General features: G+C 39.1%; 1 protein-coding gene across 1 annotated transcript in view; it reads right to left on the bottom strand.

Moving 5' to 3' along the window:
* The window catches only part of LOC124787959 (phosphatidylinositol 4,5-bisphosphate 3-kinase catalytic subunit delta isoform), a 169,439-nt gene that overhangs the window by 18,060 nt on the left and 131,034 nt on the right, over window positions 1–20,345 (bottom strand). The window contains exons 14-17 of the mRNA XM_047254963.1: window positions 11,606–11,794; window positions 6,730–6,872; window positions 1,241–1,392; window positions 865–1,155 (exon numbers count right to left, since the gene is read on the bottom strand). Of these exons, the coding sequence (XP_047110919.1) occupies window positions 865–1,155; window positions 1,241–1,392; window positions 6,730–6,872; window positions 11,606–11,794 (775 nt within the window). The remainder of the gene's footprint in view (window positions 1–864; window positions 1,156–1,240; window positions 1,393–6,729; window positions 6,873–11,605; window positions 11,795–20,345) is intronic.

Below are 20,345 nucleotides of genomic sequence, written 5' to 3'. Positions count from 1 at the left end.
TTTCTGAGTAATAATCTGAGAGCTGCACGATTCATATCAGTGAAATATGAGTTTTGCCTCGTCGATAAAAGTGATTTTGGTGATACTTCTGAAAGCAATTTGATGAGAATAGGAAGTTGATGCAGGTATGCAAATTATTGTTTCATCCACTGGTGGTGCTGTAATTATGTTTCATAACAGACTCATATGAATTCCCATATTGCCTGGAGTATGTGGATGGCAGCAGTGGATTTTTCTCCTATGAAGACAGGTACAAGAAAATCTCAGTGCTGTCAGTATGAATTTTCAGTCACTGTATAGAGATGATCAGATACTTTGTAGAAGGAGTGGCTGATATGTTTTTACCTTTCTTTCAGATGCATAAATCTTCACAATTTCCTGATGTGTGTCGGATGGGAGCTTATTGAAGAGCTTTGACCAAGATTACAGAACCACAGTCTAAATCCTAGACAGGGAGGCAAACTCTACAAGGAAATTATTTTTAGTATTTTCATGCATGGGGTGGTGTGGACAGTCATTTGATACCACAATTTTTAATGTTTTGTAACATTAGTAGATGAAGTTTTTGTCCTGGGGTACCCAGACTACGGATGAGTGATATTTAACTATTAAAATCTATTATGCAAATAATACACGCTACAATGTGAACCCCATTAAATTTTTAGAACAGTATAATTCACAAATTAAAAAGCAACTTTTCACTGCTCATATCTCTATCTCTCTCTCTCTCTCCATTTTTTCCCCTCAGTTATCAGTCATTCCAAGCAAATATGACTGTCCAATCATTACAAAAATTGTACTATAAGTAATCTCAATGCTTCTAAAAAAAGAAATCAATAATTATTTTCAAAATAAATTACTTACAAGAGTGTCCCTTAGGTAATTGAGATCCTTTTCTGAGCTAAGCTCAGGTAGTCCTGTGGAGATCATCATTGCAAACAATGAAAGGATGAGACTTCCGTGTCGTCTCAAAATTCGGAATGCCTGTTCACAATGCCTCTGAAAAATCTGAAACTCCAACGCTTCCTTTTTTGTTTGTCCCTTATTGATTACATGAACAAAATCATGTGTCAACACAAAGGGGACTCGTTCACGCCGGAAACCAAACTTCTCTTTAAAATGACCTAATATATGGCCAAAATCAATATGGAACAGCTGCAAACATAAAAACACAAATAACATGAAATAACTGTCATTGACAATATTTTTAATGAATTTAATTACACCTAATATCACCTACCTGTCCTGATTTCTTCACCATAATATTATCAGAGTGTCTGTCTCCAACACCCAACACATAGGTAGCTACACAGTAGCCAGCACAGGATAATGTGAATTCCTCTATTGCTTTATTTAGTTGAACATCAGTTGGGTTGTTGTCTTTCAGCCAAGCTTAAAAATACAATAAATACCATAAAATGAGGTAAAAAATATAAGATTTTTAATTAATTTTCCCATACAATACTCCAAAGTAACCATATGCAGGTACAGCATGCATTCTAGTCACACACACACACACACACACACACGCACACACACACACACACACACACACACACCCCAAGCTTTGAATTTGTTTCTCATACTACCTAGATAGAAATTACAAGTTAATGGATGACTTCTGGATCAAGCTCATTTCCAGGTTCCATTTACTTGTATACTGTTTCATTATAAGCTGTTCTCTAGTGACAGTTTTCTTGTTATGCAGGTTCTGTTTATGCTTCTTTCTATCTTCAGCATTACATCTATTTCTGAAGTCTTGGCTGTTTTGAAAATGGTTTCACTTCCGTAAGTTATTGTTGGCTGTACACTGTTTCGTAATGTTTTAATTTGGTGGCTACTAAGAGGTCTTTTTTGTTTTATGTATTCTTGGTGGTATAATGTCTTTTTGTCAGTTTATTTGTTATATTATGCCATACAGGGTTTCCATATTTAAATTTCTCTATGATTTTGTTTTCTATTGTCAATGATTAATATTATTTATTTTTTTCCTTTCTTTCTTTTCAAGGGATATTGTGAAGTCAATTTTCTGCACTATATCCTGTAGTGATTGACTTCTTGTCAAGTTTCCTAAAAATTGTTGGGCAGGAGAGAAAGGTCATTAGTGAATCCCAGGCAGTTTAAATTTATATTATGTTTGCACCTTACAATATTGATTCTCTAATTATGTATTCCAACATAAAGTTGGAGCAGCAGTGTTGACAAGCTGTCTCCATGTCTTAAAATGGCTTGGAAAATTCTCCACTCAACCTGACATCACATTTCCTTTTAGTTAAAACGTGTTCTATCAATCTGACTAATTTTGAGTGGAGTCTGACATTTCTCAAGCTTTTCAATATTGACATCTTGGGTTGTCGGGTGTTCTGCCGGATATCAGCCTCGTACTTGGACGATATTTCGGTCACGTAGCTCGTAACCTTCATCAGGTGCGACCTGAGACTGCTCCTCGAGTGGACCTGGTCCAGTATTTATGCCTATGGCCTTCCCCCCCCCCCCCCCCCCCCAACGGCTGCAGGCGCTTCCTCTGTGGTCCGTGCCCATTCCCTGCGACCTGCTGGAGCGTTGCTGCTCCGTTTTCCGTCCGCTGTGGTTCTAGGTGTTCCCTCTGCGGTCTGCGCCCACCAACCCCGCTCCTCGGGGTTTCATCTACGGTCTGGGGTACCAAGCGTTCCCCCTGCGGTCCGCGCCCATTCACCACGACCTGTTGGAGCGTTGCCGCTCCGTTTTTCGTCCACTGCGGCTCTGGATGTTCCCTCTGCGGTCCGTGCCCACCAGTCCCACTTCTGGGTGTTCCATCTTCGGTCTGGTGCGCCTGGCAGTCCGTCAGGGGCTCGTTTTCCATCTCCATGTCTCTGGTTCTTCTGTTTGTGAAGTGTTGCAGCTGGCTCCATTGCTCCTTTAACAATTCCAGAGCCGGATCCCAGGCTCTGCTTAACTGGTACCCTGTGTCACGGTTCATAAGACCGTCAGCCATTTTAATTTCTATCGATTCTCTTATAACACTGTCCCAAAATCTGGGTGTTTGTGCTAGAATCCTGGTATCCTCATACTTCATGGCATGATCTAGTTCTAGACAGTGTTCAGCAATGGCTGACTTAGTCACCTGTCTTAATCTAGTGTGCCTCTGATGTTCTTTGCACCTGATCTCTACAGTTCTTGTCGTTTGGCCAATGTAGGACCTGCCACATTGACAAGGTATATTGTAAATCCCTGGTTTTCGTAACCCCAGGTTGTCTTTGACACTCCCCAGCAGTCCCCCAATCTTGTTGCATGGACAGAAAACACACTTGATATTGTGTTTACGGAGGATCCTACTGATTCTGGCAGAAATAGAGCCAGCATAGGGCAGATATGCCCAGCTGCAACACTACACAAACAGAAGAACCAGAGACATGGAGATGGAAAACGAGCCCCTGACGGACTGCCAGGCGCACCAGACCGAAGATGGAACACCCAGAAGTGGGACTGGTGGGCGTGGACCGCAGAGGGAACATCCAGAGCCGCAGTGGACGAAAAACGGAGCGGCAACGCTCCAACAGGCCGTGGTGAGCGGGCGCGGACCGCAGGGGGAACGCTTGGTACCCCAGACCGTAGATGAAACCCCCAGGAGCGGGGCTGGTGGTCGCGGACTGCAGAGGGAACACCTAGAACCGCAGCGGACGGAAAACGGAGCAGCAACACTCCAGCAGGTCGCAGGGAATGGGCGCGGACCACAGAGGAAGCGCCTGCAGCCGTTGGTGGAGGGGGAAGGCCATAGGCATAAATACTGGACCAGGTCCACTTTAGGAGCAGTCTCAGGTCGCACCTGATGAAGGTTACGAGCTACGTGACCGAAATATCGTGCAAGTACGATGCTGATATCCGGCAGAACACCCGACAACCCAAGATGTCATTAGATCGCCGGGAAAGCCTGAAGAGTTCTTTTCAATATTGATGGTCTTGGAAGCAATGATATGCCATCTTAAAATCTACAATGATTATCACTGCAAGAGATTTGTTTTGTTTCCTGTAACATGCCAAGAATTATTTGTACAATTGTGATTTGTCCTGCGCAGCTTCTCCAGCATGTAAGCTTCCCTGGCATTCACCAATGTCTTCCTCCTGTTGCTGTTTAATAATCCCATTTGAAATTCTGGAGAAAATCTTGTATGCACAGTCCAAAAAAAGTATATGTTTGTAATTACCTGGATTATTCTTACTTCCTTGATTGTACAGTGAGTGGCCTATAGCCACAGTCCAACATTCAGGGAATTTTTCTGTAATAAATTTTTTTTGATAAAACCACATGTAGAAGGGTGGAAATGTGTTACTGGTATATTTGCACATTTCTCTGAAAATTTGGTCTTCTACACATGTCTTGTAATTATGCAGTTCTTTGCGCGCCATTACCACCTCTTGGTCTGTTGAGGGGTTTGTGCCGGCCGGGTGGCCGAGCGGTTCTAGGCGCTTCAGTCTGGAGCCACGCGACCGCTACGGTCGCAGGTTCGAATCCTGCCTCGGGCATGGATGTGTGTGATGTCCTTAGGTTAGTTAGATTTAAGTAGTTCTAAGTTCTAGGGGATTGATGTCCTCAGATCTTAAGTCCCATAGTGCTCAGAGCCATTTGAGGGGTTTGTGTGATGAAGATTGGTCCTTATTTGAGGATTCAATTTTTAAAAGTAGCCTTTATCACTTTATCATAAAATTAAAAAAATAAAAAGTCATTTGCAGACACTGAATAAATCTTAAGCAGAATAGGATGGAGGGAGGGTGGGGGCAGAGGTTAATGCGAAAATAGAACAGAAATAACCTTCAGTGGAAAACTTTATGACAGCGATCATATATTAATGAAATTTGCCTTTAGACAAACATTTTTATCCTTAACAAATCCTTTGTAAACAGAAAAAATGAAACATAAATACTAGGTAAAACATTTTATGTAAAGATACAGAAATTGAATGGCATGAGGGTTCGAAACCACTTTAGTACTTGAAGAGGCCAAAGAAATAAAAGTAGATAAAAACTTAGAATGAAAAAGACTGATCAGGCAAGAAGTCAGAAAGTAGATTATAACGTCATAAACTGATATGCTGTTATTGTACTACTGATACATCTGATTAATGATGAACATGATACAGTGATTATTATTATTATTATTATTATTTTATTATTATGTGACAACATTTCAAACTTATTTTTCATTATTTAATACTGTATGAAATAAACATAAATTGCATGCTCACTGATGATAATATGTGCAATATATTGTTGTTAATATCATAAAATTTTAACAATTTAATATCTTTCCAGGTTCCTGATTGGAGAGAGGTGTCAACATTAGAGGAGTACAAATAGGATTTTTTTATGGTGCAGCTATTTTTACTTAAATTTAATGAACAGAAAGTTGTGGAAAAACAGTTAGTAACATCGAGTCTGACTACTGAAGTTGTAAATTATGAAATTTAACATTGTTCATAAAATAAATGGTAGTAATTAAATAATTAAGAATTTTAATTATAATTTGCATTTTTGTATAGGAACTGTTAAAGAGATTTATTTTACAAAATTTTACATAAAAAATCAAATCTTGCTTAAATACAGTTTGTGTTTGACATTTTCTTCCTTTTGGTAAAGCATAATGCCGCACATGAATATTTTGTGAATAACTAAAGTAACTGTTATAACAACACACGTGTAATCTGCTACTGTTACGCTCGTATATAGTCAACAGTGGTTGTGTCCACACAAATTGTTCTGTTCAGTTCAGGTTCCATACAGTCAGTGAGTGGTTGTTGAAACTGGATTTTTACAATAATTGTACCAGTCTACTTGTAAAATCAAGACCCGAGAAACTGGAATAGTCTGAATTAAAGTTTGTTAAAATTCTGTGAATGCATCCACTGCACTTGAAGAAAATAAATGGAAGAGTCATATACAGAAAAGTTATCAGGCAATTAATTTCCATCGAGTAACCCACAACCTCCTTACTGAACATCAAAGTTAAGTATTAACATTATTTTTTTTTATTATCCGAACAAATATTGACACGTGAAGATATGTATTGGTTTAATATTCTAAATTAAATTACCTGCAAAGTGAATATGTTTTCTTGAAAATGTCGAATACTAAGTTGGTGTTCAAACACTAAGACACTAATGTTTAGAAGATCCTCCTCCTCCACCACCACCACCCATCCATTCGACATCCACTCCTGGATGAAGGCCTCGGCTAGACTTTTCCAGCCTTCAGCTAAACACACTCATGTTTCCCCTGCGTATTTCCTTATGTAATCTATCCATCTGCCATTAGGTCATCACCTCATCTTTTGAAATCCAGCAAAGAACTTCATTGGTTTATTTACCATCAATTTGCTTGGCTACATGTACACTCTACCTATATTTAATTTTTGTTACAGTCATATTATGTCTTCTACTGTGGTTTGATCCAACAGTGGGTTCCATTACTGGCCATCTTACTTGGAAATGAAATAATTAACAGCAATCCAGGAAATCTCAAGTCTCCAGAGTCATTCTTTAACACAATGACTGCTTATAAGACAAAAACTGATGAAAACAGTTGACTTTTATAATTTGGCATAAGACTGGATTTCTGCATGGACACACTATGGACCAAATACGAGCACACATCAATGTAACGTTTGATTAATTATTTACAGGCACTAGCAGCGTTCTCCACTTCATCAAATGATGAACAACTACTTTACATCTCTTCACAAAAAACTGTACTTACCTAAAAGTGAACCCTTCTTAAATGCTGATGTAGCAGAAAACATTCCTTTCTCCTTCTGAATATTTGCTATTGTTTCAGCATTTAAAACTACTTCAATGAGACCAACACGATTGTCAGTTGATATGCATCCATAGGGATTCATCCTATTGATATTCAATGGTGACATAGAGTTAATGATTCCAAATCAAATAAAGTACACATAAAGAAATAACAAATGATTAAATGAAAAAGATGCTCTCATGCATGAAAAATGGGATAGTATTGTAGCTCTGATGTTCAAATAAAGCTTTTCTCCCCTTTTCCTTTTTTCTAACTTCTTCGTTTTTTCTCCAGTTGCAAGAAAAACAATTTCATAAAATCACAGATTAAAAAAGGGTATCACCCAATAATGATAAAGATATTAAAAAACTACATTGAGAACATAATGGAATCCACTTCTAGTTTCCAAGAATGACAACTTTATAATAAATAATTGAGTCATATTTAATCCAGATTCTATCTAAAATTTTAGAAAGCATTTGTAATTGGAGCAAAGCAGTGATTAGTATAAAATGCTAAAAATAAAATAAAAACAGTCTCATTTGCATTTTCAGATTTTTATTTGTAAGCAACTGATTTTGGTCCTTTCCTCAGACCATCTACAGGTTTTTCCCAGCCATTATGGCTGCAAGTGGTGGCATATGGAGCGAGATCTGTGACATCCTTACTTCTATGGATCTCGCTCCATCTGCCACCACCAGCAGTCATAATAGCGGGGAAAAGCCTGAAGACGGTCTGAGGAAAGGGCTGAAACTGGCTGCTAATGAATAAAAAACTGAAAATGTGAACGAGACTGTTTTCATTTGATTTTTAACAGGTTTTGTCTCCTAAATTTAATTTCTACATCTACACTGTGCAAACCATTGTGATGCGCGTGGTGAACAGTTTGTCCCATTGTCCCAGTTATTAGGACTTTTCTCCATCCCATTCACATATGGAGCTTGGGAAGAATGATTGTTTAAATGCCTCTGTGTGTGCTGTAATTGATCTAATCTTTTCATCAAGATGCCAATGGGAGTGATATGTTGGAAGTTGTAGCATATTTCTAGAGTCATCATTTAAAGGCTGTCCTTGAAATGTTGTAAGTGGACTTTCTCAAGGTAGTTCTATCTTCAAGAGTCTATCAGTTAATTTCTTCACCATCTCTATAACTACCTCCCATGGATCAAATAAACCTGTGACTATTCTGCTGCCCTTCTCTGCCTTCTCTGCATACATTCAATATCCCCTGTAACTCCTCTCTGGTAAGAGTGACATACACATGAGCAATATTCTAGGATGGGTTGCATGAGTTATTTTTAAGCAATGTCCTTTGTAGTCCAATTGCATTTCCCCAATATTCTACCACCAAATTGAAGTCTACAACCTGCTGTAACCACAACTGATCCTATGTGGTCACAGATTTCCAACTGTGATTCATTGATATTATAGTCATAGGATAAAAAGTTATTTTGTTTGGTGAACTGCACAATTTAACATTTCTGAACATTTAAAACAAGTTGTCAATCTTTGCATCACTTTGAAATCTTATCAGTATCTGATTGAATATTTATGTAGCTTCTTTCAGACAGTACACCATTAAAGATAACCACAACATCTGAGGTTACTATTAATATTGTCTGCAAGGTCATTAGTAAACAACATGTACAGCAAGTCCCCCAACACTTCCCTGGGGCACACCCAAAGTTACTTCAACATCTGGCAAAGACTCTACATCCAAGATAACTTACTGCACCCTCCCTACCAAAAAATCTTTAATCCAGGCACAAATTTCTATTGATACCCAATACAGTTCTACTTTTGATAACAAGCGTAAATGTGGTACTGGATCATATGCTTTTCAGAAATCAAGAAACAGGGCATCACTTAACTGTCTTTATCCAAAGCTTTCATTATGTCATGTGAAAAAAGTGCAAATTGGGTTTCAAATGATCCATGTTTCTGGAATACATGCTACTTGGCATGGAGGAGGCCATTCTGTTCGAGATACCTCATTATGTTCAAGCTCAGAATATGATCTAAGATTCAACAACATATCGATGTCATGGTTATTGGAGGGTAGCTTTGTGGATCACTTCTAGTACCCCATTATAAACAGGTCTGAATTTTCTTTCTTCCCACTAATGGGCATGTTTCTCTCTCTCTCTCTCTCTCTCTCTCTCTTCTTGAGGGTTTTACAATAGACTGTAATGTTAAAAAAAGGGGGGCTAATTCAGTTGCAAATTTTATGTGAGAGCTTCTTTTTGTATATCGTCTCTCAGCTTTACATATGAAATTGTGCTTCAGAACAGTGTCACTTTATCCAGGCTCACTTTAATATAATTATAAAAATTATTTTCCATCATTTTACTTGCTTTACACAGTCTGAACTATAAGTTCTTTTAAAAAAATATATACATACATCTAAAAACAAAGATGTGACTTACCAAACGAAAGTGCTGGCAGGTTGATAGACACACAAACAAACATAAACATACACACAAAATTCTAGCTTTCGCAACCATCGGCTGCTTCGTCAGGAAAGAGGGAAGGAGAGGGAAAGACGAAAGGATGTGGGTTTTAAGGGAGAGGGTAAGGAGTCATTCCAATCCCGGGAGCGGAAAGACTTACCTTAGGGGGAAAAAAAGGACAGGTATACACTCGCATACACACACATATCCATCCGCACATACACAGACACAACATGTACAGCAAGAGTCCCAACACTTCCTGTCCTTTTTTCCCCCTAAGGTAAGTCTTTCCGCTCCCGGGATTGGAATGACTCCTTACCCTCTCCCTTAAAACCCACATCCTTTCGTCTTTCCCTCTCCTTCCCTCTTTCCTGACGAAGCAGCCGATGGTTGCGAAAGCTAGAATTTTGTGTGTATGTTTATGTTTATTTGTGTGTCTATCAACCTGCCAGCGCTTTCGTTTGGTAAGTCACATCTTCTTTGTTTTTAGATATATTTTTCCCACGTGGAATGTTTCCCTCTGGAGTACATGGAAAATGTAATGAGCCATCTTTTTTTAATTTATCAATTTCACATGAAAAACTCATTAATAAAAATTTATGAATATCAGAGAAAAGCCCCACATCAAACAATGGAGTACAGATTATGGTCATAATTGTTGACGACACGGCATTTGGAAAAATCTAAAAATTTAATGCCTCCTTTGGGGGAAGAAATTTAACACACAACAAAAGAATGTTTAACTACTGACTGTCTCAGACTAGGTGGTTTACAGGATGCACGTTTGGCATTCTGGCAAATAAATGGAGAATTTGTCAATGTCCAAATGATGTCTGAGAAGAATTTGCAATTGCCAGAATAAAACCATTCTGTGTTTTACAAAATTATTTGCCTGAAAGAGATGACTATAAATGTTTGGAGCCATCTGGCAGTCGTGCAGTCTGATGTGTTCTAATGGCTTCTGCAGCAAGGAAATCCTAGTTGCCCAGTGTACAGTCTACAATGCACTGTCATTGTTTTCTTGGCTGCTGCTACAGCCTGGCTGCCTAGTGTGCTACAACCCTAAAAGTTCAGTGATCGGCAGCATATGGAAGAGCAAAGCACACCAGAGACCAGTGGCTGACCAATAAACTGCCACCATGTGACAGCAGTTTATTTGGTCAGCCACTGGTCTCTTCAACTTTTAAAAAAAAAAAGTAGAAATTTTTTCACGACAAAATGGTGGCATGTTTCACATATGTTATTCCTCTTTCAAACCTTAATAATCTCATGAAATCATGTATGAAGAAGTATACTGGAAAGTCCGTCTTTGATAAAATATTTTGAGGAAGTTATACTTTCAGTCTCTGTAAGAAGAGAAAGTGTAACAAATCAGATGAAGTGTACAATCACAATTTTCTTTAGGTTTAGAGTTATATGCCACTCTCCAAACAAACACAATTCAGTGCCAACATCCGGGTTGTTAGCATTTTGTCAATAATATTAAAAGAGGTGTATGTGCAGGTAGTCATAAACTATTCATGCTGATGAGCAGCTGTATCAGAAGGACCATGCGTTTTGTGCAAGTTATACAAAAATTGCTTCCTGTGTATCCTTTGACTACATTCATACAATGGTGATTGTTGATGGGTGAATAAATAAATAACTAAATAAATATAATGTGGGCAGAAGTAAAATTATGCCTCCAAAAACTACTGCTTGCTGCTCTAACTTATGTTCCATTCACAAACTTATTTGTGGTGTTAGATTTTGATCATCATCATGTAATGAAAATAAGAGACTCATGTCAATTTCTGCTGCTTTATTCCCTGGTTGGAAATAAAGCTTGAAATCATCATGTTGCCTTGGCACATTCCACTAAGCAGAAAATTTCCCAAAATATCATTAAAAAATAGCACTGATTGCATTGGCTGCTCAAATTAGTGCTAGCCACCAGACTGCAGACAAATGATTATCATTACTTTAAGGCAGCTCCCATATTTCATAATTTTTTTTAATACTGCAGAACAGTCCTCCTCCCTCTTCATTACATTTCTTCCAATTCTTCAAATCATTCTCCCGATGACATCTGACAAATTATACTCTCACTTCTATTAATTCCCTAGATTATCTAGGTCCATTGTTTTCTATGTCAAGTCAGTTAAGATTTTTCTTATATATATATAGGCATGCAGCAAGTTTGACCTGTTGCCATGCGGGGGAGAGAGATTTAAAATGAACGATATTTCAAAATCCTGGTACCATAAATTCAAATAATGTACATGTTATTAATACTGTATGTTTTATGATTCAGTATGAAACATAGAGCTGAAAAAGAGGCAATGAATGTCCCAAAACGTTCATAAGGGACTAAATCAATATTAACTGCTGTTGTTGAAATCACTTACCTCAAGTCCAGACCCTCGTTTTTCCACAATTTGTCCATTATTCTCAGCATTTGCAGTGTTAACATATCTTGTCTCAAGTCATCGCCATTTTTAAAAATGATAAATATGTCATCACCATATGGATCATCATTTTCAAACACAATCCACAAAGGCCTCATTTTGCTATCCATGACTCTGCATTTTTCAATCCTGAAATTATTGTTAAAATGAAGAATTTCTGTCATTAGAAAAAAAAGTACCAAGACTAGCTGCTACAGAAGTTCACATTGAAGTATGTATGGAAAGTAGTGCAGGAAAGAATTTCTTTTATAGTAATCAAGATGAGGCAAAATGAAAAATTACTTAAAAAGCCAAGAAGAAGAAAAAAAGAAGAAGACGAAACAGACGATAGGAACTGAATTGATCCTTGTTGATGAACAGAGGAACTAACCATCACAGAAAATGTTGGAAACTGATTTTGATGCACCAATTGATCGCTGTCACATGTCCATACATTTGCATCCCCCACATGCTCTGCTGTGTCATTACATTAGAGGAGCAGGCATGCTTAATAAGCAACTGAATGTGACATAAGAAAGTGCTCATGATAGAACAATGTATCTTCATTTTCAAGTTTTATGCAAAGCACAATTCATGAAAAATGTGTGCAGAAAGGTTTACAGAAGAGTTTAAGACAGCAAGCGTCCTGATGAAACCTCTCACAAAGTCTGGAATCCAAAACTTAGTGGCAAAATGGCACAATACAGGCTTTATAGCTAATAAAATCCGTAACTACTGTAAAAGATTTTGAACACCCCACAACATTGCTTGAGCGACAAAGACAACCTGCTCTGTATCCTTACAAACTCGCAGTTGTGCATGAGATTTATTTATTTTTATTGGCCTGGCTTCATGACCGAACAGCCAACCATATGTTATACTTATCAGTAATAAATACCAGTTTGACTACTACCTATGTCCAAATTTAAATCCATTTGTAGCAAAAGTGGTATATTTTTCTTACAAAACATATGTGTACACTGTGCTAATCTATGTGCAACAGGCATGACTTAAAGGGTCCAAATTAACTTTTTCATATTGTATGAAGATGGTATCATCTTCAGTGCAGATGCACTCACATTGCCCAAACTTTTACGGAAATTGATAGAGTGAATGCCGCGAGTAAAGAGTATGGTGGGCAGGGGCACTACAAATGTAGTGTTTGGACAGAAAGTTGGAAAGTGTGGGTCTCACGGGGAGCATGCCAGGGATAAGTCCCTGTAGTTGCACTATCCTCTGTGTCCTTAGTGGCTCAGTCAGATGGAGCGTCTGCCACAGTCGGGGCACGCATTTTCAACTGTCACCGTTGATATTTATCAACACCTATCAGCAGCTAAAGATCTGGATTTCATTTTCCATACTGAGTTCTGTCGGTGGTTTCTGACTGAAGTGGAGTCATGACTTTTGGATCCTCAGATGGATCCTTCAGATGAGGTCTGGTTCAGCTTGCCAGTGTATGTAAAGTCACCAAACAAGCAATGTTATTGATCAGAACATCCCCAGCAATACTCTGAAGTTATGTTGCATAATCTCATGATTGGTGTTTCATATGCAATGTATCATGTCTGAATCACAATGATTATTGCACCAAATTATTAATGCTATATGGGTCGTGAAGATTATTAGACCATAATCACAGAAGTTGAATGGCTGTGGAAAACATGTACAGATGGAGCAAAAGCGCACACAGTCAGGCCAGTTTTATTTCGCTCACCCAGTATAAATCTTTCACATATCCCTTTTCGAGATTACCAGTAATTACACTTATTTCACACAGTGAAAAGAAGTTTGAAAGGATTTACTGTACACCTCAACAAGTCAAAATGCATGTTTGATGATGAGGGAAGCACAGTGCCATGGTTCATTTAGCAGGGACATTGAAGGACCTGTTCTTGTACCGAGTGTAAGTAAAACCTGGAACAAAAAATAATTTTTTATACCTGATACTATTTGTGTCTGCAATCAACTATTCCTTATTTGTGAGTAGAATTAAAAGAAGAGGAGAACTTAACTATCAAAAACACTCTGGTTGTACTGCTCCACAAGTGTAGTATACTCCCAGTTATTTGGGATAATGTGGGGGAGAAGATGCACAAATAATCAAAAACACAGACAACTGAGATATTTTCAAACATGTATTATTTGTTTGATATTTTGTCCAAATTCTGTGCATAGGTACTGTATGTCTGCTTAAAATATTCTGTGATGACATTTTTTTGTGCAGGATTGTGAATTTTTCTTGCAGCGATAATGTCATTATCTTCATCCCCACTTTCACATTCACTGCCCTCTTCTTTGTGTTGTTGTGAAGCAGTAGTCACAATTTTGGCGACACTCATGTACTGGAAATTGAGTTCAGATGCATCGATCTTCAACCACTTATTCAAGTTTTCTTCTTCGACATCTTAAAAACCATTTAAACCCATAGCCAGATTTATAAAATGTACATTTCTTCACGTTTTGCCTTAACGTTTTTAAGCAAAGTAACTGTATATGTGTATTTGGCTGCAATTTTATTAAATAAAAAAAATTCTTCATGTTTTTTGGTGCAGATAGCCCAGAACTAGAAACAGAATTCTTGACAAAATCCTGTATTTCTTGCTTATTCCTTTTAATATCTCAAATAGTCTGCATTCCAGTACCACAATCAGCATTTAGTTCCATCCATCCACATCCATCCATCCATCCCTCTCAAATAATTGGGAGTACACTGTAGGTGCTATGCAACAACTGTTCAGGTATATACTTGTTTCTTAAGACTACTGGTAGTGTAACGATAAAGCCTCATTACATTTTACAAATTCTTATATGTTCTGCAACTAGAACATCTGTGTGTTTCTAAAGAGTTCTGGATATCTGTCTCATAACAAGTAATATACACAAATGAAGTAGATTTCTCTGCACAGAATTGCTATTTTAGCATCCAAAACTCTTACTTTTTTCTGTATTTTAGGAATAAAAACTTAGGTAGCATAGTCAGTTTTAATGTTTTGTTAATCCCGAGATCACCAAAACCAAGCAGCACAAAACAGAGCTACAGCATTTTCATGGAAAATATACTAACATTTTTGGCAATTTCATTCCACAGGTATTAGACTGTAGCGTAAGGCATGTTTCTCTGCTCATTGTTTTGTCTTCTAATGCTGGAGACATCAACAGAAGCTATAAAGACTCAAATAGCAGTTGCAAACTTAAACTAGCTCAGCAAGTCAAACTGTTTACATGTATCTACCCAACAGCTGTGTCATGACATCATACGACTGCTGCCTAAAATCGTGGAGTTGCACTGGCATGTGTTATGCAGATTGTAGTTGAGGAACCATGGACCTTGCCATTGGTGGGGAGGCTTGCGTGCCTCAGCGATACAGATAGCCGTACCATATGTGCAACCACAACGGAAGGGTATCTGTTGAGAGGCCAGACAAACGCGTGGTTCCTGAAGAGAGGCAGCAGCCTTTTCAGTAGTTGCAGGGGCAACTGTCTGGATGATTGACTGATCTGGCCTTGTAACACTCACCAAAACGGCCTTGCTGTGCTGGTACTGCGAACGGTTGAAAGCAAGGGGAAACTACAGCCGTAATTTTTCCCGAGCGCATGCAGCTTTACTGTATGGTTAAATGATGATGGCGTCCTCTTGGATAAAATATTCCGGAGGTAAAATAGTCCCCCATTTGGATCTCTGGGCGGGGACTACTCAAGAGGACATCGTTATCAGGAGAAAGAAAACTGGCGTTCTACAGATCGGAGTGTGGAATGTTAGATCCCTTAATCGCGCAGGTAGGTTAGAAAATTTAAAAAGGGAAATGGATAGATTACAGTTAGATATAGTGGGAATTAGTGAAGTTCTGTGGCAGGAGGAACAAGACTTTTGGTCAGGCGAATACAGGGTTATAAATACAAAGTCAAATACGGGTAATGCAGGAGTAGGTTTAATAATAAATAAAAAAATAGGAATGCGGGTAAGCTACTACAAACAGCATAGTGAATGCATTATTGTGGCCAAGATAGACACGAAGCCCACGTCTACTACAGTAGTACAAGTTTATATGCCAACTAGCTCTGCAGATGACGAAGAAATTGAAGAAATGTACGATGAGATAAAAGAAAGTATTCAGATAGTGAAGGGAGATGAAAATTTAATAGTCATGGGTGACTGGAATTCGGTAGTAGGAAAAGGGAGAGAAGGAAACGTAGAAGGGGAATATGGATTGGGGCTAAGAAATGAAAGAGGAAGCTGTCTGGTAGAATTTTGCACAGAGCACAACTTAATCATAGCTAACACTTGGTTCAAGAATCATAAAAGAAGGTTGCATACATGGAAGAACCCTGGAGATCCTAAAAGATATCAGATAGATTATATAATGGTAAGACAGAGATTTAGGAACCAGGTTTTAAATTGTAAGACATTTCCAACAGCAGATGTGGACTCTGACCACAATCTACTGGTTATGAACTGCAGATTAAAACTGAAGAAACTGCATAAAGGTGGGAATTTAAGGAGATGGGACCTGGATAAACTGACTAAACCAGAGGTTGTACAGAGTTTGAGGGAGAGCATAAGGGAACAATACACAGATGGGGGAAAGAAATACAGTAGAAGAAGAATGGGTAGCTTTGAGGGATGAAATAGTGAAGGCAGCAGAGGATCAAGTAGGTAAAAAGACTAGGGTTAGTAGAAATCCTTGGGTAACAGAAGAAATATTGAATTTAATTGATGAAAGGAGAAAATATAAAAATGCAGTAAATGAAGCAGGCAAAAAGGAATGTCTCAAAAATGAGATTGACAGGAAGTGCAAAATGGCTAAGCAGGTATGGCTAAAGGACAAATGTAAGGATGTAGAGGCTTATCTCACTAGGGAAAATTAAAGAGACCTTTGGAGAAGAGAGAACCATTTGTATGAATATCAAGAGCTCAGATGGAAACCCAGTTCTAAGCAAAGAAGGGAAAGCAGAAAGGGGGAAGGAGTATATAGAGGATCTATACAAGGGTGATATACTTGAGGACAATATTATGGAAATGGAAGAGGATGTAGATGAAGATGAAATGGGAGATACGATACTGCGTGAAGAGTTTGACAGAGCACTGAAAGACCTAAGCAAAGATAAGCCCCAGGAATAGACAACATTCCATTAGAACTACTGATAGCCTTGGGAGAGCCAACCCTGACAAAACTCTACCATCTGGTGATCAAGAAGTACGAGACAAGTGAAATACCCTCAGTCTTCAAGAAGAATATAATAATTCCAGTCCCAAAGAAAGCAGGTGTTGACAGATGTGAAAATTACCGAACTATCGGCTTAATAAGTCACGGCTGCAAAATACTGACACGAATTCTTTACAGATGAATGGAAAAACTGGTAAAAGCTGACCTTGGGGAAGATCAGTTCGGGTTCCATAGAAATGTTAGAACATGTGAGCCAATACTGACCCTTCAACTTATCTTAGAAGATATATTAAGGAAAGACAAACCTACGTCCCTAGCATTTGTAGACTTAGAGAAAGCTTTTGACAATGTTGACTGGAATGATACCTTTCAAATTCTGAAGGCGGCAGGGGTCAAAAACAGGAAGCGAAAGGCTATTTACAATTTGAACAGAAACCAGACATCAGTTATAAGAGTCGAGGGGCATGCAAGAGAAGCAGTGGTTGAGAAGGGAGTGAGACATGGTTGCAGCCTATCCCCGATGTTATTCAATCTGTATACTGAGCAATCAGTAAAGGAAACAAAAGAAAAATTTGGAGTAGGAACTAAAATCCATGGAGAAGAAATAAAAACTTTGAGGTATGCCGACGACATTTTAATTCTGTCAGAGACAGCAAAGGATCTGGAAGAGCAGTTGAATAGAATGGACAGTGTCTTGAAAGGAGGATATAACATGAACATCAACAAAAGCAAAATAAGGATAATGGAATGTAGTCTAATTAAATAAAGTGATGCTGAGGGAATTAGATTAGGAAATGAGACACTTAAAGTAGTAAAGGAGTTTTGCTATTTGGGGAGCAAAATAACTGATGATGGTCGGAGTAGGGAGGGTATAAAATGTAGATTGGCAATGACAAGAAAAGTGTTTCTGAAGAAGAGAAATTTGTTAACAACGAATATAGATTTCAGTGTCAGGAAGTCTTTTCTAAAAGAATTTGTATGGATTGTAGCCATGTATGGAAGTGAAACATGGATGATAAATAGTTTAGATAAGGAGAAAATAGAAGCTTTCGAAATGTGGTGCTACAGAAGAGTGCTGAAGATTAGATGGGTAGATCATGTAACTAATGAGGAGGTACTGAACAGAACTGGGGAGAAGAGGAATTTGTGGCACAACTTGACTAGAAGAAGGGATTAGTTGGCAAGACATGTTCTGAGGCATCAAGGAATCACCAATTTAGTATTGGAGGGCAGCGTGGAGGGTAAAAATCGTAGAGGAAGACCAAGAGATGAATACACTAAGTGGATTCAGAAGGATGTAGGGTGCAATAGTTACTTGGAGATAAAGAAGCTTCTACAGGATAGAGCAGCATGGAGAGCTGCATCAAAGCAGTCTCTGGATTGAAGACCACAGCAACAACAACAACAACAACAACAACATGCTTTCTTGTATGCATCTACAGGCTTTCTCAAAGTCATTTTCAGCAGCACGAATCGGACTCTGGAATAACCTCTCACATTATATTACAGAACTGAATAACATCTCCCAACTTCAGAAGACAGTTAATTACATACCCACCTAACCAACAATAATGAATAAAATTGTCCCTGCACGCACTCATTACCCCTAAACATCCTTCTTTCCGACCATGTCTTCTTCATTTCCCAATACTCTTAGCTGGTGCAATCTCTGTAAATTACATTTCCCCAGAATTTGCTAATCAGAAACACCTAAATTCATTTTGTATCTATTACTATTTTGATCATCATCATCATCTTCATCATCACTGTTGTCATTACTAGTGACAGCAGCAGCAGCAGCAGTAGTAGCAGAAGTACTGCTATTATTAACTTTATTAGTTTTTAGTTAGTATTTTTTAACCACATTGCATCTCTATAGACATTCAAATCATCTTAATACTATTTGTCTTATTAAAATTGTTATTTATATGAATATAATAGAGGGAAACATTCCACGTGGGAAAAATATATCTAAAAAGAAAGATGATGAAACTTACCAAACAAAAGCGCTGGCAGGTCGATAGACACACAAACAAACACAAACATACACACAAAATTCTAGCTTTCGCAACCAATGGTTGCCTCGTCAGGAAAGAGGGAAGGAGAAGGAAAGACAAAAGGATATGGGTTTTAAGGGAGAGGGTAAGGAGTCATTCCAATCCCGGGAGCGGAAAGACTTACCTTAGGGGGAAAAAAGGACAGGTATACACTCGCACACACACACATATCCATCCACACATACACAGACACAAGCAGACATTTGTAAAGGCAAAGAGTTTGGGCAGAGATGTCAGTCGGGGCGGATGTACAGAGGCAAAGATGAAGTTGAAAGACAGGTGAGGTATGAGCGGCGGCAAATTGAAATTAGAAATTAGCGGAGATTGAGGCCTGGCGGATAGCGAGAAGAAAGGATATGCTGAAGGGCAAGTTTCCATCTCCGGAGTTCTGACAGGTTGGTGTTAGTGGGAAGTATCCAGATAACCCGGACGGTGTAACACTGTGCCAAGATGTGCTGGCCGTGCACCAAGGCATGTTTAGCCACAGGGTGATCCTCATTACCAACAAACACTGTCTGCCTGTGTCCATTCATGCGAATGGACAGTTTGTTGCTGGTCATTCCCACATAGAACGCTTCACAGTGTAGGCAGGTCAGTTGGTAAATCACGTGGGTGCTTTCACACGTGGCTCTGCCTTTGATCGTGTACACCTTCCGGGTTACAGGACTGGAATAGGTGGTGGTGGGAGGGTGCATGGGACAGGTTTTACACCGGGGGCGGTTACAGGGGTAGGAGCCAGAGGGTAGGGAAGGTGGTTTGGGGATTTCATAGGGATGAACTAAGAGGTTGCGAAGGTTAGGTGGACGGCGGAAAGAATGAAATCCTCCCCACTCCACCAAGAGTGTCTTTCCGCCGTCCACCTAACCTTCGCAACCTCTTAGTTCATCCCTATGAAATCCCCAAACCACCTTCCCTACCCTCTGGCTCCTACCCCTGTAACCGCCCCCGGTGTAAAACCTGTCCCATGCACCCTCCCACCACCACCTATTCCAGTCCTGTAACCCGGAAGGTGTACACGATCAAAGGCAGAGCCACGTGTGAAAGCACCCACGTGATTTACCAACTGACCTGCCTACACTGTGAAGCGTTCTATGTGGGAATGACCAGCAACAAACTGTCCATTCGCATGAATGGACACAGGCAGACAGTGTTTGTTGGTAATGAGGATCACCCTGTGGCTAAACATGCCTTGGTGCACGGCCAGCACATCTTGGCACAGTGTTACACCGTCCGGGTTATCTGGATACTTCCCACTAACACCAACCTGTCAGAACTCCGGAGATGGGAACTTGCCCTTCAGCATATCCTTTCTTCTCGCTATCCGCCAGGCCTCAATCTCCGCTAATTTCTAATTTCAATTTGCCGCCGCTCATACCTCACCTGTCTTTCAACTTCATCTTTGCCTCTGTACATCCGCCCCGACTGACATCTCTGCCCAAACTCTTTGCCTTTACAAATGTCTGCTTGTGTCTGTGTATG

This window comes from Schistocerca piceifrons, chromosome 3 (assembly GCF_021461385.2).
Source record: "Schistocerca piceifrons isolate TAMUIC-IGC-003096 chromosome 3, iqSchPice1.1, whole genome shotgun sequence".
NCBI lineage: Eukaryota > Metazoa > Arthropoda > Insecta > Orthoptera > Acrididae > Schistocerca > Schistocerca piceifrons.
The sequence above is the reverse complement of the archived record's forward strand: the minus strand, read 5'-3'. Positions and strand labels throughout refer to the sequence as shown.